At 38.4% G+C, this 18249-nt stretch overlaps 1 protein-coding gene across 1 annotated transcript in view; it reads left to right on the top strand.

Moving 5' to 3' along the window:
- The first annotated feature begins 2167 nt into the window (after window positions 1-2167).
- SPACA1 (sperm acrosome associated 1) overlaps window positions 2168-18249 on the top strand; it is a 31296-nt gene continuing 15214 nt past the window's right edge. Inside the window, exons 1-5 of the mRNA XM_070954063.1 lie at window positions 2168-2420; window positions 3014-3070; window positions 9890-9991; window positions 11346-11452; window positions 12618-12753. Coding sequence (XP_070810164.1) covers window positions 2261-2420; window positions 3014-3070; window positions 9890-9991; window positions 11346-11452; window positions 12618-12753 — 562 coding nt within the window. The 5' untranslated portion in view covers window positions 2168-2260. The remainder of the gene's footprint in view (window positions 2421-3013; window positions 3071-9889; window positions 9992-11345; window positions 11453-12617; window positions 12754-18249) is intronic.

Genomic DNA, 18249 nt, shown 5'->3' with positions numbered 1-18249 from the left:
TAGAAACAATTGCTGGGAAGATGTATGAAATTAAGAGTTTTATGAAATAAGCTATTTAGAGAAGGACTCAGTGGAACTTTACTGTATCTATGTCTAAATGACATAATCAAAAAGATAGGTTCTGAAGCAAGTGTTCGGATTTGGAGATAGTTCCTAAAATCTTGAAATGATGTTCTTTGATACACTGCAGAGCAATTAGCAGTCAGTGTCCATCTGTTTATGTTCATTTGTTACAGGAGATGGTTCATTCAAAGTAAAGTTTGGAAGCCACATTCAAATGAAATATAAATCTATTAGTCACTTTGCATCTCTTCTCATTATATCTTTCTATGGAAAAAAATGAAACAATATACAGTAATTCTTTTAGTGGATATGTTTGCCAGGCATGCCTTTCTGCATTAACAGACATCAAAGATCACTGAATCACACAGCTTCTCAATACTTTTGAGTTGTTTAGGTTGTAAAAATTGCCTTGACTAGCTACATATTCAGTCTTCCTCTCACCAGGATTTGAGATTTGACAACATACATGGAACACCCTAATATTTGCCAGCTAGCTAATTTATTATAACCTTGCTATGGTTTCAGTTAAGGATTCAGAGTAACTAATATTAATTAAGCACAGAACTATTTTTGCCTACTTCCTGCCCTAAGGTTATCTGAATGTATAATGCTGTCAAAGGATAACATTCGATTTCATTGGGTAAGCTTGTCATTCAAATATGCTGACAGAATAAAATTAAGACCTATAGCTGTGATGCAGGCACCATTCTAGTTGAAGTATAAAAGATTAAAGAACCCTCATGAGAGCCATACCAGAGGTCCAGCGCAAAAAACTGATTATGTATTTAAAGCACAGGAAGTAGCAAGGTGTGTAACCTCTGTGACATGCTAATTTATTAAACAAAGCTTAAAGCTTCAATACTGAAAGTGTTTGGTAGCAACAGGAATCAAGCAATCTGTAACTTGCAGATTTTTTGGGGTTTTGTTGCACAGCCCCACTTGGGATCTCTGAACTGCACTTAAACTCAATGATTATGGCTAGTTTGAGACTGGGCATGAAGAGTTACTGGGAATAAAATATTCCTCTCCCTCCCAATGGCTCCACTGCAAATCCCTTAGCCCATCATTTCTGTTCTACAAATGCATGCCCCAGGGCAGAGGCCAATAATACTTGGGAAAAAAAGCCTGGGGCAAAAGAGAGCCAATGGAGTATGAATTTACATCCGTCCAGAAAGCAGCTCAGGGACAACCAATCCGTGATAAACAAAGGTTGTTTTGGCAGGAGTGCTGGATGCTGGAAAGTGACAAACCATCGCCTGAAATCACACCAGGCCTTCTGGGATTGTTCAGAGACAACAGGTGTCTTAACCATTCCAGCATATGCCTATTCATACAAGACAGGCTAAGAGACCTGGTGCCTGAAAACATCTAATAGGTTAGGGAACAAATACAGGCGAGTCCTTGACAGTTTGGTTAGTGACGGTTCAAAGTTACAACGGCACTGAAAAATGCGACTTATGACTGTTTTTCAGAGTTACGACCTTTGCAGCATCCCCACGATCACGGGATCAAAATTCAGATGCAAGGCAACTCGATCATAGTTATGACTTTTGCCACCCCCTTTTGCAACCTTCTCAAAATCAATAGGGAAACCCCATTCACTTAACCACCAGGCTACTCGTTTATGAACCGCAGGAATTCACTTAACAACTGTGGCAAACCATACAACGGGGCAAAGCTCACTTAACAAATGAGATTTTGGGCTCCGCCGTGTGGTCGTAACACGAGGACTACCTGTACATTAAACAGAAAAGGTGTCCCAATTCGCCGTTTGGAGGAAACTTCCGCGCAAGGAATTAAAACGTAAAAGAAACCTACGCTGAGTCGGCCAGTTTCAACGTGGTTTTTGCGCAGCGGGGTAACTGCGGTTGTTGTGGGGTGTTGTTTTTTTTTGTCCCTACGGGGGCTGTTTATAAGGTCTCTGGCAGAGAAAAGGGGAAAGATGCCTGGGGCAGAAAAGATGGTCGCATCTTTGCAACAAGTGGAGGGGGCCTTTAAAAAAAAAGAAAAGAAAGAAAAAGGCGGCCGCTACTTTTTTTTTTTTTTTCCTTCCCCCTCCCTCAGGGAGCCTCCCTTCGAATTCTGAGCGGGTCGCATTGTGACGCCTGAATGGTTGCCGCCAGTGCGGCTCCCGCCCGGCTCGGCTCGGCTCCCGCGCGGGCTCGGCGCAGTCAAGGCGCCGCAAACAAACAAAAAAATGGGGTTCCGCAAAACGGGAGGCGCGTGCACGCTCGCCTTCTTGCTGAACCTGTTGTTGAACCTGCTACTAGCCGAAGACGAGCCCGACATCGGCTTTAACGACTCGCTGTCTCTCGAAGCGGCTTTAGCCGAGCCTATCGTGAGGCTGGTGGACTCGGGTGAGGGACTCGGGGCGGTGCAAAAGGGAGAAAAAGAGAGAGAGAGCGAGCGAGCGCGCGGTTTACCGTCGCCCAGCTTTTCGGAGGTTTCCCGAAAAAAAAAGGGAGGAGTCGAGAAGCACGCTTGCCCCTTGGTTTAAGAAGGGGGTGGCGGCGGCGGCTGGATATCATGGAACACAGAACAGCTAGGGAAAAAAAACCCTGCATATATTAATATATGTTCCTGGTGTTGATATTCTCGCAATGTGTGCTTCATAGCTGTGTAGAATAAATGCAGTGTTGGATTTGGGAAATTAACATTAAAACAGGTCCCATAGAAAGATATACATTCTACTTCTTAGAAGCAGTTTTACATTTAAAAGGTCAAGTCATTTAAAATTTAAACAAAGAATATACACGAAATATATGTCCTTGGGTAACTTAAATTGAGGCAGAGCCCAGTGTGTTTAACATTATTTTTTTTTGGGGGGGGGGGGTTGCTGGACCAACTATTCGCATTTCAGGTGAACTGCACTAAAGAATTTAGGAAATACATTTTACCCCAATTAGGTAACTACATCTTACCAGCTTGTGGTAATTCATCCTTTTTGCAGGTGAAAATTTGACCGAACCTAAAGAAGTAGAATTCGGAGAATGCACTGTTACATGTGGTAAGCATATATATAAATAATGCTAAGGGTAGTTTTTTTTTATTGTTTTAAGTTGCGTTTCCTTATTTACTTCATGGTGATTTTCAATAATTGTTAGATATAATTTACAAAAACAATCCAGTTGATTGTCATTAGAAATTTAGGTCAGATCTGTTGTTAATTTCACAGCCTGTAAGCTGCTTTTAAAAAACCAGTTCCTTTTCTTTATTGGCTATGAGCTGCTTTCACCAAAGTAACAATTTCCCTCTATTTGTGAACATCTGTGAGATGTTCAGAAGCTGAAAGACCTTCTGATGCATCATCTCACAGATGTCTTTCCACTTACAATATTGCCAGCTCTATTAGCACAAATCACTTCTCCGTTGTAGCCTATTCAGCACTTATACAATTTATTAGTTGTGTTATGGGAAGTTCTGGCCTCAGAAGGAGTGGAGGGTTTTTAGAAGTAGAGCACTCATTGTCTAGTAACAGATGTCTGGCTTCATCCAGAGAAGAGCAAATCGGATAGGTGTTTCTCCCAGTGTGTTTATTTCTCAGGTAGCTGAGATAGAAAACAACCTGCCTTGTTTGTTGTTAGATTTCTGCAGTAAAACAGGAAATATCCGCTATCCAATGCAGCATTTCTTGTTAGTATCCTGTTTCCCCTAAAATAAGGCATCCCCTGATAATAAGCCCAATCGGACTTTTGAGCACATGCTCTAAAATAAGCCCCTCCTGAAAATAAGCCCTCCCCAAAAATAAGCCCTCCCCAAAAATATTTAAACATATGCTCAGCCAGTCCCCGCCATTTCCTCTGGTTAGGGTTAGGAAGACAGAGCTGGAAATCAGGTAAGATGACAAGAGGAGCCCCAGCTTGCTCCATGCACCCCAAAGTAATAAGACATCCCCGAAAATAAGGCCAAGCACTTATTTTGGGGTTCAAAAAAATATAAGGGACTAATTTTGGGGAAAACATGGTAATACTAATATTTAAATCGTCTATATGTGTGTATACACCTTAAAATCATACCTGCCACCCAGTTGGTATCTATTTTATAGTCAAATGATCTATATTCTTTCTGTATCCAAATAATTCAACAGGTCTTTATTCTGATCCACCTATTATCCCAGTTCTTTTCATTATACAATGCTTAGGTTTTCAGCAATTACAATAGGATTATTAACAGTAATTCTAAGCTATAACACATCCTCATTTAGAGTTTTTCCCCTTCCCCAGCTCAATCAATAATTTATCTGGGTTGTCTTTTATTTCACCAAAAAATATTTTATGGTCCTAGCTTTATGTAGCTATAACCTGCTGCTACAAACATTGTAATGACTTCTGCCTTTTATTTAAGGATTCTTTCTTTTTTGTTTTGAATCACTGGTGACTTCTGGTGACTTCCTAAACAGTTTTCTTGACAAGGTTTTTCGGAAGTGGTTTGACATTGCCTCCTTCCTAGGGTTGAGAGTGACCTAGCTGGCTTGGTGCCTAAGGTGGAACTAGAATTCATGGTCTTTTGGTTTCTAGGTGCCTTTAATCACTACACTAAATTGGCTCTCTAGAGACTCTGCAGTCAAATTAATATATATCATCTTTGATGGCAAGATTACCAAGTGGGTAACCTGCTATCTTTTTTTCTGTTTCTTCCCATGTTGCAAAAACCTACATATTCCTGCCTAGAAGTGGCCTTTTTTCTATGGAAGAAAGTTTCCTGTTCTTTTCAAGTTGCTATTTCCAGAAGCTCTTGATATTTCATTCTAATCCACTTAAGAACTATTTTTTTTTCCTTTCTCCTTTCCTTGATCTTCAGAAATCAGTTGTGAAATACATACCTATGATCCAAAGGGTTCTATTTAAAATTATGTAATCATTTGACTGTATTTTCTTCAGATGGATTCTGAATGCTTCCATTGTACTTAGAAATCATCCAGTCACTTGACTAGTTTCCACAGAGATTGTATTTGTTGTGAATAGATATATATGTTTATGGAGTATAGGTGTGGATTGGGAGTATATGGGATTGTATAGTTAGCAAGTACTCCAACAGCCAGAATTACTTAAATATATTGAATTTAGCAGAATGAATGTCAGAATAACCTTGACAGTTATAGACCCTGGATTATAATTTGGATGATAATAGCACAAGAGCAAGGATGGGATGCCACAGTATGTTCTCTATCTAAAAAGGCCTTAGGAAGTGAATGGAGACCATTATCTCTCCCATCCCATCTATACTTTCCAAGGACTAGAAGAATTCTGTTTCCTAATGTGATTTGATTGCTTATTTGTTCCCTATGACTATCATTAAGTGTTGTAAGTGTTGTACCTTATGATTCTTGATGAATGCATCTTTTCTTTTATGTACATCAAGAGTGTATGCACCAAGACAAATTCCTTGTGTGTCCAATCACACTTGGCCAATAAAGAATTCTATTCTATTAAATTCTATATGGCTGCTGCTTTCCCTATCCCCCTACTATCTTTGTCATCATCAGTTTTGTGTCTATGAAAAATATTCCATAGGCTTGCAAAATAAGAAAAATATTTTCAAGAAAAGTGTCAATTCCTAGCCATTTACATTTCTAGTTATTGTATTTTTGAGTTGAGCCATATTCAGCAATGTTGTAGAATCCTTATTTTGTGACAGCTCCAGTAAATATTGTTCCTTCCCTCTGTCACTTGAAGTAATGTTTTATGACTTACATGTAGTCCAAGAAATATTATAGTATCCATCAAGTTGTGCTCAATAGATTCCAAAGATCAAAACATCCAAATTTATTTTGGTATGCCTAAAGTATAATTCATTATTCCAACATTATTCTGTTTATCTCTAGGTCAACAAAACATTTTTTTTTAAAAATCCTCTTTGCTCTCTGTACTGTTCAATAAACAAATGTCTCTATAATGGATGATAATCTCTTTGATAATTTGCTGTGACTAAACATAATATTCTTTCCTCCCTCGCATTATATGTCATTTTAGCAAGCAGGAAATGCAGTATTTGGCATGAGAGAGGGAAGAAAAAAGGAAAGTAACATAGCATTTGTGTTTAATATCTTTACATTTTTTTAAACTATGGCATGGCATTGCTAAGTGAAATATTGACAATAGAAATTTGGGACTCTTTATCTGATTTGAATTGCATATATGTGTATCTCTCTACTGTTGGCTGGAATGCTCTGCATATTCACTAGGAAATATGTGCTCTTAATTTTTTTTTACTTATTCCTGAGCAAAGAAGATAAGTGAAAATAATCTGAAATGATATATAGGTAGTCCTCGACTCACAACAATTCATTTAGTGACCATACGAAGTTACAACAGCATTGAAAAAAGTGACTTATGACCATTTTCACACTTAGGACCGTTGCAGTCTCCCTGTGGTCATGTGATCAAAATTCAGATGCTTGGCAACTGGCTCATATTTATGATGGTTGAAGTGTTCTGGGATCATGTGATCACCTTTTGTGAAGTTCTGACAAGCGAAGTCAAATGGGGAAGCCAGATTCACTTAACAACCGTGTTACCATCTTAACAACTGCACTTAACAACTATGGCAATAAAGATAATAAAACAAGGACAAAACTCACTTAGCAGCTGTCACACTTAGCAACAGAAATTTTGGGCTCAATAGGCAATAGTGGCTTGTGCCTCATTGTATCAGACTCAATGATGGCTGTAGGGCAATTCATTCATTTGGACTGCTGGACTTTGCATAGCATGTTCATGGCTACACTTCAAAAGTAGGCTTGGTTTTAGGGGAGAGATAGGGTTTTTTTAAGAGGAAAAAATGGTCTATTAAAATTTTACAAGTTTTAAGGCACCAGCTTTGCCTCTTGACCATCTCCTCCCACACCAAACTTGGTCCTATTTTGTTCAGGTTTTGGAGTGTTACTGTGATGATGAACAGAGTCCCAACCCTCTTCATGTAAGTTATTTCCAGAATTCCATTGAAGTACATATTGCTATGGCTCCAATTACCAAAACTATATTTTGTCAGATAAATAGAGAATGTTTGGATATTTACTTTAAGTAACACTTTGCCCACTGGCCAGTTAGATGTGTTATGTGTTCTTGATTGGCCCTTTACTGCTCAAGTTCCCTTCCTTTCCTTTGCTAATTTGGCTGAATGTAGGCAGATATTTTTTTTAAAAAGGTGCTTACTTGCCTATAGTCTTAAGCATTCAATAGTTGGAGTTTGTGTACTTCTGCCTCACCTCTGAACTTTTTAATATAAAATAGGTTAAGTGGTGGTGTTCATTCTTATACTGTACTATGGCCAGTAGTGTGCTGAAGTTAGTACCTGATTGCTGATCGTTAAAATTTTCTGGAGTTTGACAAGCTGGTGAGAACAGAACTCAGCTATTCAGCTATTCAACTGACAACACAGCACTGGCAATGGAGCCATCAGTATCACTGAGGCTTGGAAGTGTTGGGAAAATGGGGTGGGAGGGGAACTGGTTGTTAAATATTCACTTGCACACCACTGACTGTGGCAATGCTACTGTACTATTCAAAATCAAACATTTCTACAAATACTGAATTAAAATTAGTATCTTACTCTGGAGAATGTAAATTTGAATACTTGATGGAAACAGTTTTGCCCGTTGAAAACCACCACAAGTACAGATCATGCATTCCATTATTATTGTCGTGTCCGACCCATCGCGACCCCATGGACAACTTTCCTCCAGACCTTCCTGCCCTCTACCCATCCCCCGGAGACCATTTAAGCTCACGCCGACTGCTTCAGTGTGTCTATCCAGCCACCTCGTTCTCTGTCGTCCCCTTCTTTTTTTGCCCTCAATCTTTCCCAGCATTAGGCTCTTCTCCAGTGAGTCCTTCCTTCTCATTAAGTGGCCAAAGTATTTCAGTTTCATCTTCATGATCTGGCCTTCTAAAGAGCAGTCAGGGTTGATCTCCTCTAGGACTGACCGGTTTGATCGCCTAGCAGTCCAAGGGACTCACCGGAGTCTTCTCCAGCACCATAGTTCAAAGGCCTCAATTCTTTGACGCTCAGCCTTCCTTATGGTCCAACTTTCACAACCATACATTGCAACTGGGAAAACCATAGCCTTGACTATACGTACTTTTGTTGGCAGGGTGATGTCTCTGCTTTTTAGTATGCTGTCTAGATTTGCCATAGCTTTCCTCCCCAGGAGCAAGCGTCTTTTAATTTCTTGGCTGTAGTCCCCATCTGTGGTGATTTTGGAGCCCAGGAAAATAAAATCTGTCACTGCCTCCATTTCTTCCACATCTATTTGTCTTAGTTTTCTTAATGGTGAGTTTCAAGCAAACTTTTGCACTCTCCTCCTTCACCCGCATCAGAAGGCTCTGATTCCATTATTATCACTCTAAAATGTAGATTAAATTTATTTCAACGTCTTAGACCAGGGGTTCCCAACCTTTTCTATACCCCTCACCCAGTTGTGGGATTCAAATAATTTAACAACTGGTTCTCTGCCCTAATGACCAGCTGGGTGGCTCGGTGGTCATTTGACGTGGCCAACTCAACGTCACGTCGATGAGTGCTTCACCTTAGCTGTTACAATGTAGTAAGGGTTAACCAGAGAGGCAGTTTCTATAAGCAGGGCAATAAAGATTAGGCTAGAAACAACACCAGAATGTTTCCTTCCTGCCTTCCTTACAGGATTAGCCGTGTAAAGTGGAAAAAAACAAAATAAGATTTCTTCCAACAACCAGTTCTCTGAACTGCTTAGAAAGTTAACAACCGGTTCTCCAGAATAGATGCGAACTGGCTGAATCCCACCACTGCCCTCACCCCTAGAACGCTTCTGATATATTCTCACACGCCTTACAAAAGTAAATAATTATATGCATAAAATTATGCATATACACTTTTATTTTGAAACTTCTAAACCCAAGTTTTCGCATCTCCTGGAATATTATTTCACACCCCCAAGGAACCCCTGTCTTAGACATTAATTTTAAAAACCCTACAAAACATATAATCCATTGAAAGGAACATTTTGAATCTGCTAACAGAAATTCATGTTATTCCTGAGCATACCATACACAAACAGTCATACACACAAACGCTATTCGTGAATAATTTACAAATATCATTTATCTTACAAGAGTTGCTTAGAGGTTGAGATGAATGTGACATCTGAAGCATCCTTAATTTGTATCTTTCTGGAACGCCTAGATCCCATAACACGTTCACTATTCTGATTTTTCCATTGATATCAATAAGCATTAAGGATGCTCAGTACCTGATTGGAATGAGCTCATCAGAGCAAAAATGCTTCAGGCACCAGATGGTGGGTGCTTTGAAAGGCCAGGTTCATGAAGGCTGCAAGCTAACGTTGATATTTAAATTTTAATTAACTTGTTTGTTTCAGTAGTGTACAAAATGAAAGTGAATATCAAATTCAACTAAAAAGAGAACATTTTTTCATTGTGAGATGATGATTTTGAGATGGTTTTAAGCAGTATTTTAAAGACTGCGTTTTTTTTTTCCTGAAGGCCTTTAGAGTTTTGGCACTTTTATTTTAAAAGATTTCCAAAGAGAGGAAATTAAAATATGGACTGGGGACATATAGACGTAGGTGAAATCCAGCAGGTTCTGACAGGTTCTGGAGAACCGGTAGTGGAAATTTTGAGTAGTTCGGAGAACCGGCAAATATCATCTCTGGTTTGCCCCAGAGTGGGGTGGGAATGGGGATTTTGCAATATCCTTCCCTTGCCACACCCACCAAGCCACGCCCACAGAACAGGTAGGGAAAAATTTTGGATTTCACCCCTGCATATAGAGATATATAAATAAAACAGCACAGGTACACACATACTCTTTCTAATCATTTTGATCAAAGGTATTGGCATTCGAGAAGTGATATTAACCAATGGATGTCCTGGAGGTGAAACAAAGTGTATTGTTCGTGTTGAAGAATGCAGAGGACCAGCAGATTGTGGCTGTAAGTCATGATGTAATTATAAATTCTAGTTAGCCTATAAGAATTTCATGGCTCCTTTCCATAATAACATGCATTCGTTATAAGCCTGGTTATTTATTTACTTAAACTTATAGGTCACATCAATCAAAATAGAAACTCTAGGCAGCTCCAACAATGTATAATATTAAAACTAAAGCAGCATTCTGAAAAAGAAGAAAGAACAAATGATAATAGAATGTCCATAGTGGAGAGAATAACACAATACTATTTTGCAAAAACAATATAGAATGCACAACAAGGAACCTGGTGGCGCAGCAGACTAAACTGCTGCTGTTAAAGTAGCACTTAGCTGCCAGCTGCCTGCAATTACTGTGAGTTCAATTCTCACCAGGCTCAAGGTTGACTCAGCCTTCCATCCTTTCGAGGTAGGTAAAATGAGGACCCGGTTTGTGGGGGCAATAAGCTGACTTTGTATAAAAAGAACACCGCTTAGGGGCAGGCCGAAAGCCCTATTAAGCAGGTATATACAAAAGTATGAAGGCTATTGCTTAATGCATTGTAAGCTGCCCTGAGTCTCCGGAGAAGGGCGGCATATAAATCGAACTAATAAATAAATAAATAAACAAGAAGCCAGATCACAAGCCATCCTCTTCTAGAACCTGCTGAAAAGGGCCACATCTCCAAAAGGATCAAACTTGTATCAATTTCAGGGGAAATGTTGTTTCTGGAGCAGAGACACAGCTTCAGAAAAGCCCTTTTTCTGAGGTTCCACAACATGACAGGACCTGGACTGAGCCAAATCTGCCAGGTCTGACTGGACAGAAAGAAACAACTAATATGAAACCCTAAATCAGTGATGGCATATATTTTGGACTTTACAGATCAAAAATTTGGAAAATGCCTACCTTGACTCTTCTGACACCTCTCTCTCCGTCCCTCTCTCCCTCTCTCCCTCTCCCCTCTTCCCTCTCCCCCCTTTCCTCTCTCCCTCTCTCCCTCTCCCTCCTCTTTCGCCTTCCATCTCTCTCTCTGGAAATTATAATTTCCAGAGCTTTAGATGGTTGGAATGAAAAAGAAGAGGCTAACCACAAATTGGGCTAAATTCTTGGTGATTACATGGAGTATCCATGCAGTTTCCTCATGGAAGTGGTTCACCATTGTAATCTTCTAGAATGCTTCTTTCAATTCAGTTCCTCAATTTTGTTTACAACTCTGGTGGACTCATATCCAAGTTCTAACCCAAGTCCAACCCTACTTAGTTTCCAAAAATCATTAATATAGTATGTAGTATCATATTTTAATATTATTTAATTACCGTATTTAAATAATATTTTAATAATGGCATGAAGTGATGATTAAAACTGTTTTCTTGTAGGGGGCAAACCTATTTCTGAGAGTCTTCTTAGTGTGAAGATACCATGTATATTTGTACCTCCAGAAAATCGATTTCAATACATTTGGAAAATGTTGATTCCAGACCAAGTAAGTAATACTGTATGTTTGTATCTTGTGAATTTATTATGTGATTTTGCAAATTATTTCTTATTTTGTATCTAAATTATCTTAATTTAACCATTTATTAGGTAGATCTAAAATTAATGCTACTTTTACCCAATTTTAAATCAGAGAAAAAGATACAACCTTGAATGGGAAAATTCAAAGTTAACATCAAAGATATATTCAAAAGTCATTTAAAAATGGTTCATTCTTTATTGCTTTCTGATCTAAATAAGGCACTATCTCTGCTCCTTGTATCATCCTTCATTATATTTCCCTGAGGAAAGATTTTTTTTTATTTGCAACAAATCTCTTTAAATCCATCTCCAAATTCAACCACATTATTTTCCTCCATGCCAAGTCCAGATGAATTCTGTCTTTTAAAATATTTTATTTAGGATCAAGCTGTTCAAAACCTAGGCAGAAGTAGAATATGAGAATAAACTTAATTGTAGACTATATAGTAGTCATTACTGTTTTTATTTTTATAGAAATGTTTATAGAAATTTGTCCCCTCATCTCCATTTTTCCATATTTAATTAAATAATAATAATTTTGATGTTAATATTTTCCTTAAAACATATTTCTCTGGAATATATAGTGTAAAAAAAAATCAGTAAGAGTTATAAAATTATAATTCATTCTATATTTTATTATCATTAACATTTTCTTTGCCTTCCAGAATATATTAAAACCTGGGTTTCTCTCCAAATGTTAGGTCCAGAATATGAGGAGAATATATATGTGCATTTATTTTTATGGGATCGTAATGTAGTTACCTTTTGTTTTTGTAAAATTGATTTGTATGGATTGTTAGCAGATGGATTTATATATTTAAAAATAAATAAACAAATTACACATGGGCAACCAATTTTTGTCTCTCCAATTGCTGCCAAATAGTTCCCAGCAATCTCTGTCACTGTGACAAATTGCAGGGTGCTTAGTGTTTGTGGTTTGGCAACTTTTACAGGAGCATAGGATCCTTTTTTGGGAACTAAAATGATAACGTGACTGGAATCTTCAAAATATTCTTGTTTTGGACATTATAAGGGACCACAGGGAGAAAAGCACCAAACTTTTCACAAGATGTTGATGTAAATTCCTAATTATGAAATACATTTTATCTTTTTTATCACCTTTGAATCAATAGCAATCCCTCATTATTCCTAATGATTCAGCTATTTTGGAAGTACACAGAGATACTCACCCCGTTGCATTTGAGTGTGATACAATAGAACATGATGAATTGATTGCATCTGTAAAATATACAGTGTACACCACAGCTGGTAAGTTCATGAAATTTGTAACTGTTTAGTCAGATAGTATTTCTCTTAAATGAATCTTTATGGAAAGAATGACACACTTGTTTGTTTGTTTTTTATTAATTTGATTTATATGCCGCCCTTCTCCGGAGACTCAGGGCGGCTTACAATGCGTTAAGCAATAGCCTTCATACTTTTGTATATACCTGCTTAGTAGGGCTTTTTGGCCCCCCTTAAGCAGTGTTCTATTTTATACAAAGTCAGCTTATTGCCCCCACAATCTGGGTCCTCATTTTACCTACCTTAGAAAGGATGGAAGGCTGAGTCAACCATGAGCCTGGTGGGATTTGAACTTGCAGTAATTGCAGGCATCTTGATGTTAATAACAGTTAATAGTAGTGCTTTAATCTGCTGCGCCACCAGAGCTCTGTTGTTAATTTATTTATTTTCAATTAAATGTTTAAGGTGCCCTATCCTTTATGAATAGGGATGCGGTGGCTCAGTGGCTAAGATGCTGTGCTTCTCAATTGAAAGGTCGGCAGTTCAGCAGTTCGAATCCCTAGTGCCACGTAACGGGATGAGCTCCTGTTACTTGTCCCAAGCAAGTAGAAAAATAGGGACCACCTTTGGTGGGAAGGTAACAGCGTTCCATGCGCCTTTGGCGTTTAGTCATGCCGGCCACATGACCACGGAGATGTCTTCGGAGAGCGCAGGCTCTTTGGCTTTGAAACAGAGATGAGCACCGCCCCCTAGAGTCAGGAACAACTAGCACATATGTGCGAGGGGAACCTTTACCTTTATCTGTTATGACTGCCAGCAGCATAAAATATAGAAGATTTACAATAACAATCCACACCATACAATAATATGAAAGGAGTGTCTGGAGAAAACAGCCACTATCAAAAAGATCATGTGACCCACTGCTTTAGTCAAAGGCCAGGGGAAAGACTGAGGTCTTAAGGGATTGTCTAAAAAATAGATCAGAGTGGGTTCCATACTGATTTGTATACACATCCACTTTCCTGGTTCCTGTCAGGTGGCATTGCTTAATTGATGGGACCAGGAACTTGCTAAACCTGCTGGATCGCATAGGGCATTTTTGTATCTGAGAGACAAGATATCTGAAATTCCATTAAAATAGGAATTTTTGGACTGGATGACACAAAAGAGTTGGCATTTTTTGTGCATGTGTTTCTTTGCTGTCATCTAATCTCATCTGCAATCCTGATGTGGCCATAATTTAATGGAAAAATGTTTACACCAGTGTAAATTCATTATTCCCATTGAAAACAATATTTGTATGGCACCAGTTCATGTTCTGTTTTTTATTTATTTATGTATGTATGTATATATGTTAAGTTTCAGAAATGCCCATTTTTAATTTGTACTGTATAACATTTAATCTAGATTTTATCTGTAGCATTTCAGAAGACAAGAACAACAGGAAGTAGCTGGTGTCACTTTGCTCAGTTCTCCCCAAGCCCTTTGTAAATATCTTGAAATACAGGTAGTCCTCGACTTACAACAGTTCACTTAGTGACCGTTCAAAGTTTCAGTGGTACTGAAAAAAGTGACTTATGCCCGTTTTTCAGTTACAACTTTTGCAGTATCCCCATGATCATGTGATCAAAATTTAGATGTTTGGCAACTGGTTCATACTTATGACCATTGCAGCATCCCAGAGTCATGTGATCATTTTTTTCCAATCTCCTGGCAAGCAAAGTCAATGGGGTAGCCAAATTGACTCCACAACCAAGTTACTAATTTATCAACTGCAGTGATTTACTTAACAACTGTGACAAGACATGTTATAAAATGGGGCAAAACTCAATTAACAAATTCTCACTTAACAACAGAAATGTTGGGCTCAATTGTGGTTGTAAGTCGAGAACTACCTGTATTACAGAGGAAAATTGTAGTGATACAAGTACCTGTAGCTGTCATCTTGCATTTTGCAACCAGAGTAGATAATAATTCCAAGACTTCAAATGAAACCTCCAATCAACATGAAAAAATGCCCCCTTCTTTTGAAATAATGCTGTTCTTTTTCTACTGTAGTTACAGCTTATTCTTAACTATGGTAGGTAGATTTTTTTAGGAAAGCTTTTGAAAAAGCTCTTATGTATACTGTGAGCTTATGCACCGAAGACAAATTCTTGTGTCCAATCACCCTTGGCCAATAGAGAATTCTATTCTATTCTATTCTATTCTATTCTATTCTATTCTATTCTATTCTATTCTATTCTATTCTATTCTATTCTATTCCATTCCATTCCATTCCATTCCATTCCATTCCATTCCATTCCATTCCATTCCATTCCATTCCATTCCATTCCATTCCATTCCATAAGCTGTCATGTGGAAAAAACCTCAGCATGGAAACAATTTATATTGTCTCTTTGTAAAGAAGACAAGTACGTGCAGACCACAATGAGACCATATATAGAAGTAGAATAGTGAGTATTAAACAATGCCTTAAATTATTGTGTAGAAGTAGACATTTTATTACTTTAATCTCCATACCTCTGTTAAAGCCTGAGAGTTTCATCTTGCTTTGCATTTACCCATCTTACTCATAATTGAAATTTGTAAAGCAAGAAACAACCTTGATAACAGGAAATAGAATTAAAACAAATGTTCCAACTCTATTATTCTGTTACTCTGTTTCTGAGACAGTATTTCATTTAATATATGTACTGTTAGTGTGTTATTGCTTGCTTGATATATTTTAAGCTATGAATTCACTGTGATAATGAAAATTGTATTGTTTTTAATATTGGGTAAATCAAATGATGTATCGAATTGACTTCTGCTGCCAGTGGCAATTTTGCTTCTCCCCCTACATATAACCCAGATGTTATATATTCTAGAGAAATGAGACATAAAATATAAAATTCATTTTAATAATGTGCTGTGAATTCTCATGTGTATGTTGATAAAAAGTAGGGAAAAGAAACAAGGAATATTGCTTAAACTGAACATCTCTATTTTTATCTGCCTTTTTTTATACATAACTACTGAAAATGAATTTTTTTACCTTTTCTTTAAAAATAATATAGTTTAATTCTTTTTATTCCTTGTGAGATTGATTTATCGCCCAAAGTAGGGGTACTGATTCTCTTGTCAGGAAAGAAGCATTGTTGTTGTTAGTTTCGAAGTTGTGTCCAACCTATTGCGACCTCATGGACAACATTCCTCCAGGCCTTCCTGTCCTCTACCATCCTCTGGAGTCCATTTAAGCTCATGCCTATTGCTTCAGTGTCTCTATCCAGCCATCTCGTTCTCTGTCGTCCAGTTCTTCTTTTGCCCTCAATCTTTCCCAGCATTAGGCTCTTCTCCAGTGAGTCCTTCCTTCTCATTAGGTAGCCAAAGTATTTGAGTTTCATCTTCAGGATCTGGCCTTCTAAAGAGCAATCAGGGTTGATCTCCTCTAGGACTGACTGGTTTGATTGCCTTGCAGTCCAAGGGACTCACAGGAGTCTTCTCCAGCACCATAGTTCAAAGGCCTCAATTCTTTGGCGCTCAGCCTTTCTTATGATCCAACTTTCACAGCCATACATTGCAACTGGGAAAACCATAGCCTTGACTATATGCACTTTTGTTGGCAAGGTGATGTCTCTGCTTTTTAATATGCTGTCTAGATTTGCCATAGCATCCCTCCCCAGGAACAAGCATCTTTTAATTTTTTGGCTGCAGTCCCCATCTGTGGTGATCTTGGAGCCCAGAAAAATAAAATCTGTCAGTACCTCCATTTCTTCCCCATCTATTTTCCAGGAATTAAGAGGGCCGGATGCCATGATCTTAGTTTTCTTAATGTTGAGTTTCAAGCCAACTTTGTACGCTCCTTCTTCACCTGCATCAAGAGGCTCTTTAGTTCCTCTTCGCTTTCTGCCATTAGAGTGGTATCATTTGCATATCTGAAGTTGTTGATATTTCTCCCGGCAACCTTAATTCCAACTTTTGATTCAGCTAACCCTGCCTTTCTCATGATGTGCTCTGCATATAAGTTAAATAGACAGGGCAACAGTATACAACCTTGCCAGACTCCTTTCCCAATTTTGAACCAATCAGTGGTTCCATGTCCAGTTCTCACTGTTGCTTCTTGACCCGCATATAGGTTTCTCAAGAAACAAATAGGATGGTCTGGTACTCCCATCTCTTTAAGAACTTGCCACAATTTGTTGTGATCCACACAATCAAAGGCTTTAGCATAGTCAATGAAGCAGAAGTAGATGTTTTTCTGGAACTCCCTAGCTTTCTCCATGATCCATGATCCAGCGTATGTTGGCAATTTGATCTCTAGTTCCTCTGTCTCTTCAAAATCCTGCCTGTACTTCTGGTAGTTCTCGATCCACATACTGCTGGAGCCTAGCTTGTAGGATTTTAAGCATAACCTTACTAGCATGTGAAATGAGTGCAATGGTGCGATAGTTTGAACATTCTTTGGCATTGCCTTTCTTTGGAACTGGAATGTAAACTGACCTTTTCCAATCCTGTGGCCACTGTTGAGTTTTCCAAATTTGCTGGCAAATTGAGTGTAGCACTTTTACTGCATCATCTTTTAAGATTTTGAATAGCTCAGCTGGAATACTGTCTCCTCCACTAGCTTTGTTGTTGCTCAGGTTTCCTAAAGCCCATTTGACTTCACATTCTAGGATGTCTGGCTTGAGGTCAGTGACTACCCATCTTGGTTATCAGGGACGTTAAGTTCTGTGTAATTTTGCCACCTCTTCTTAATCTCTTCTGCCTCTGTTAGGCCCCTGCCATTTTGGTCCTTTATCATGCCCATCTTCACATGAAATGTTCCCTTCATATCTCCAATTTTCATGAAGAGATCTCTGGTCCTCCCTATTCTATTGGTTTCTTCTATTTCTTTTCACTGTTCATTTAAGAATGCATTCTTATCTCTTCTAGCTATTCTCTGGAATTCTGCATTCAACTGGGTGTATCTTTCTCTTTCTCCCTTGCCTTTCACTTCCCTTCTTTTATCAGCTATTTGCAAAGCTTCCTCCGACAACCATTTTGCTTTCTTGCCTTTCTTTTTCTTTGGGATGGTTTTAGTTGCTACGTCTTGTACAATGTTGCAAATCTTCGTCCATAGTTCTTCAGGCACTGTTTATCAGATCTAATTCCTTAAACCTATTTGTCATCTCTACTGTATATTCATCAGGGATATGATTTAGTTCATACCTGAGTGACCTAGTGCTTTTCCCTACTTTCTTCAATTTAAGTCTAAATTTTGCAACGAGAAGTTCATGATCTGAGCCACAGTCAGCTCCTGGTCTTGTTTTTACTGACTGTATAGAGCTTCTCCAGCTTTGGCTGCAGAGCACATATTCAATCTGATTTCTGTGTTGACTGTCTGCTGATGTCCATGTGTAGAGTTGTCTCTTGGGTTGTTTGAAAAGAGTGTTTGCTATGACCATTGTACTATTTTGACAGAATTCTATCAGCCTGTGCCCTGCTTCATTTTGTACTCCAAGGCCAAACTTGCCTGTTTTTCCGGTTATCTTTTGGCTT

Source organism: Pituophis catenifer, unplaced genomic scaffold (assembly GCF_029215685.1).
Source record: "Pituophis catenifer annectens isolate HBS135680 unplaced genomic scaffold, rPitCat1.0.hap2 SCAF_1, whole genome shotgun sequence".
In the NCBI taxonomy this organism is placed as follows: Eukaryota; Metazoa; Chordata; class Lepidosauria; order Squamata; family Colubridae; genus Pituophis; species Pituophis catenifer.
The sequence above is the reverse complement of the archived record's forward strand: the minus strand, read 5'-3'. Positions and strand labels throughout refer to the sequence as shown.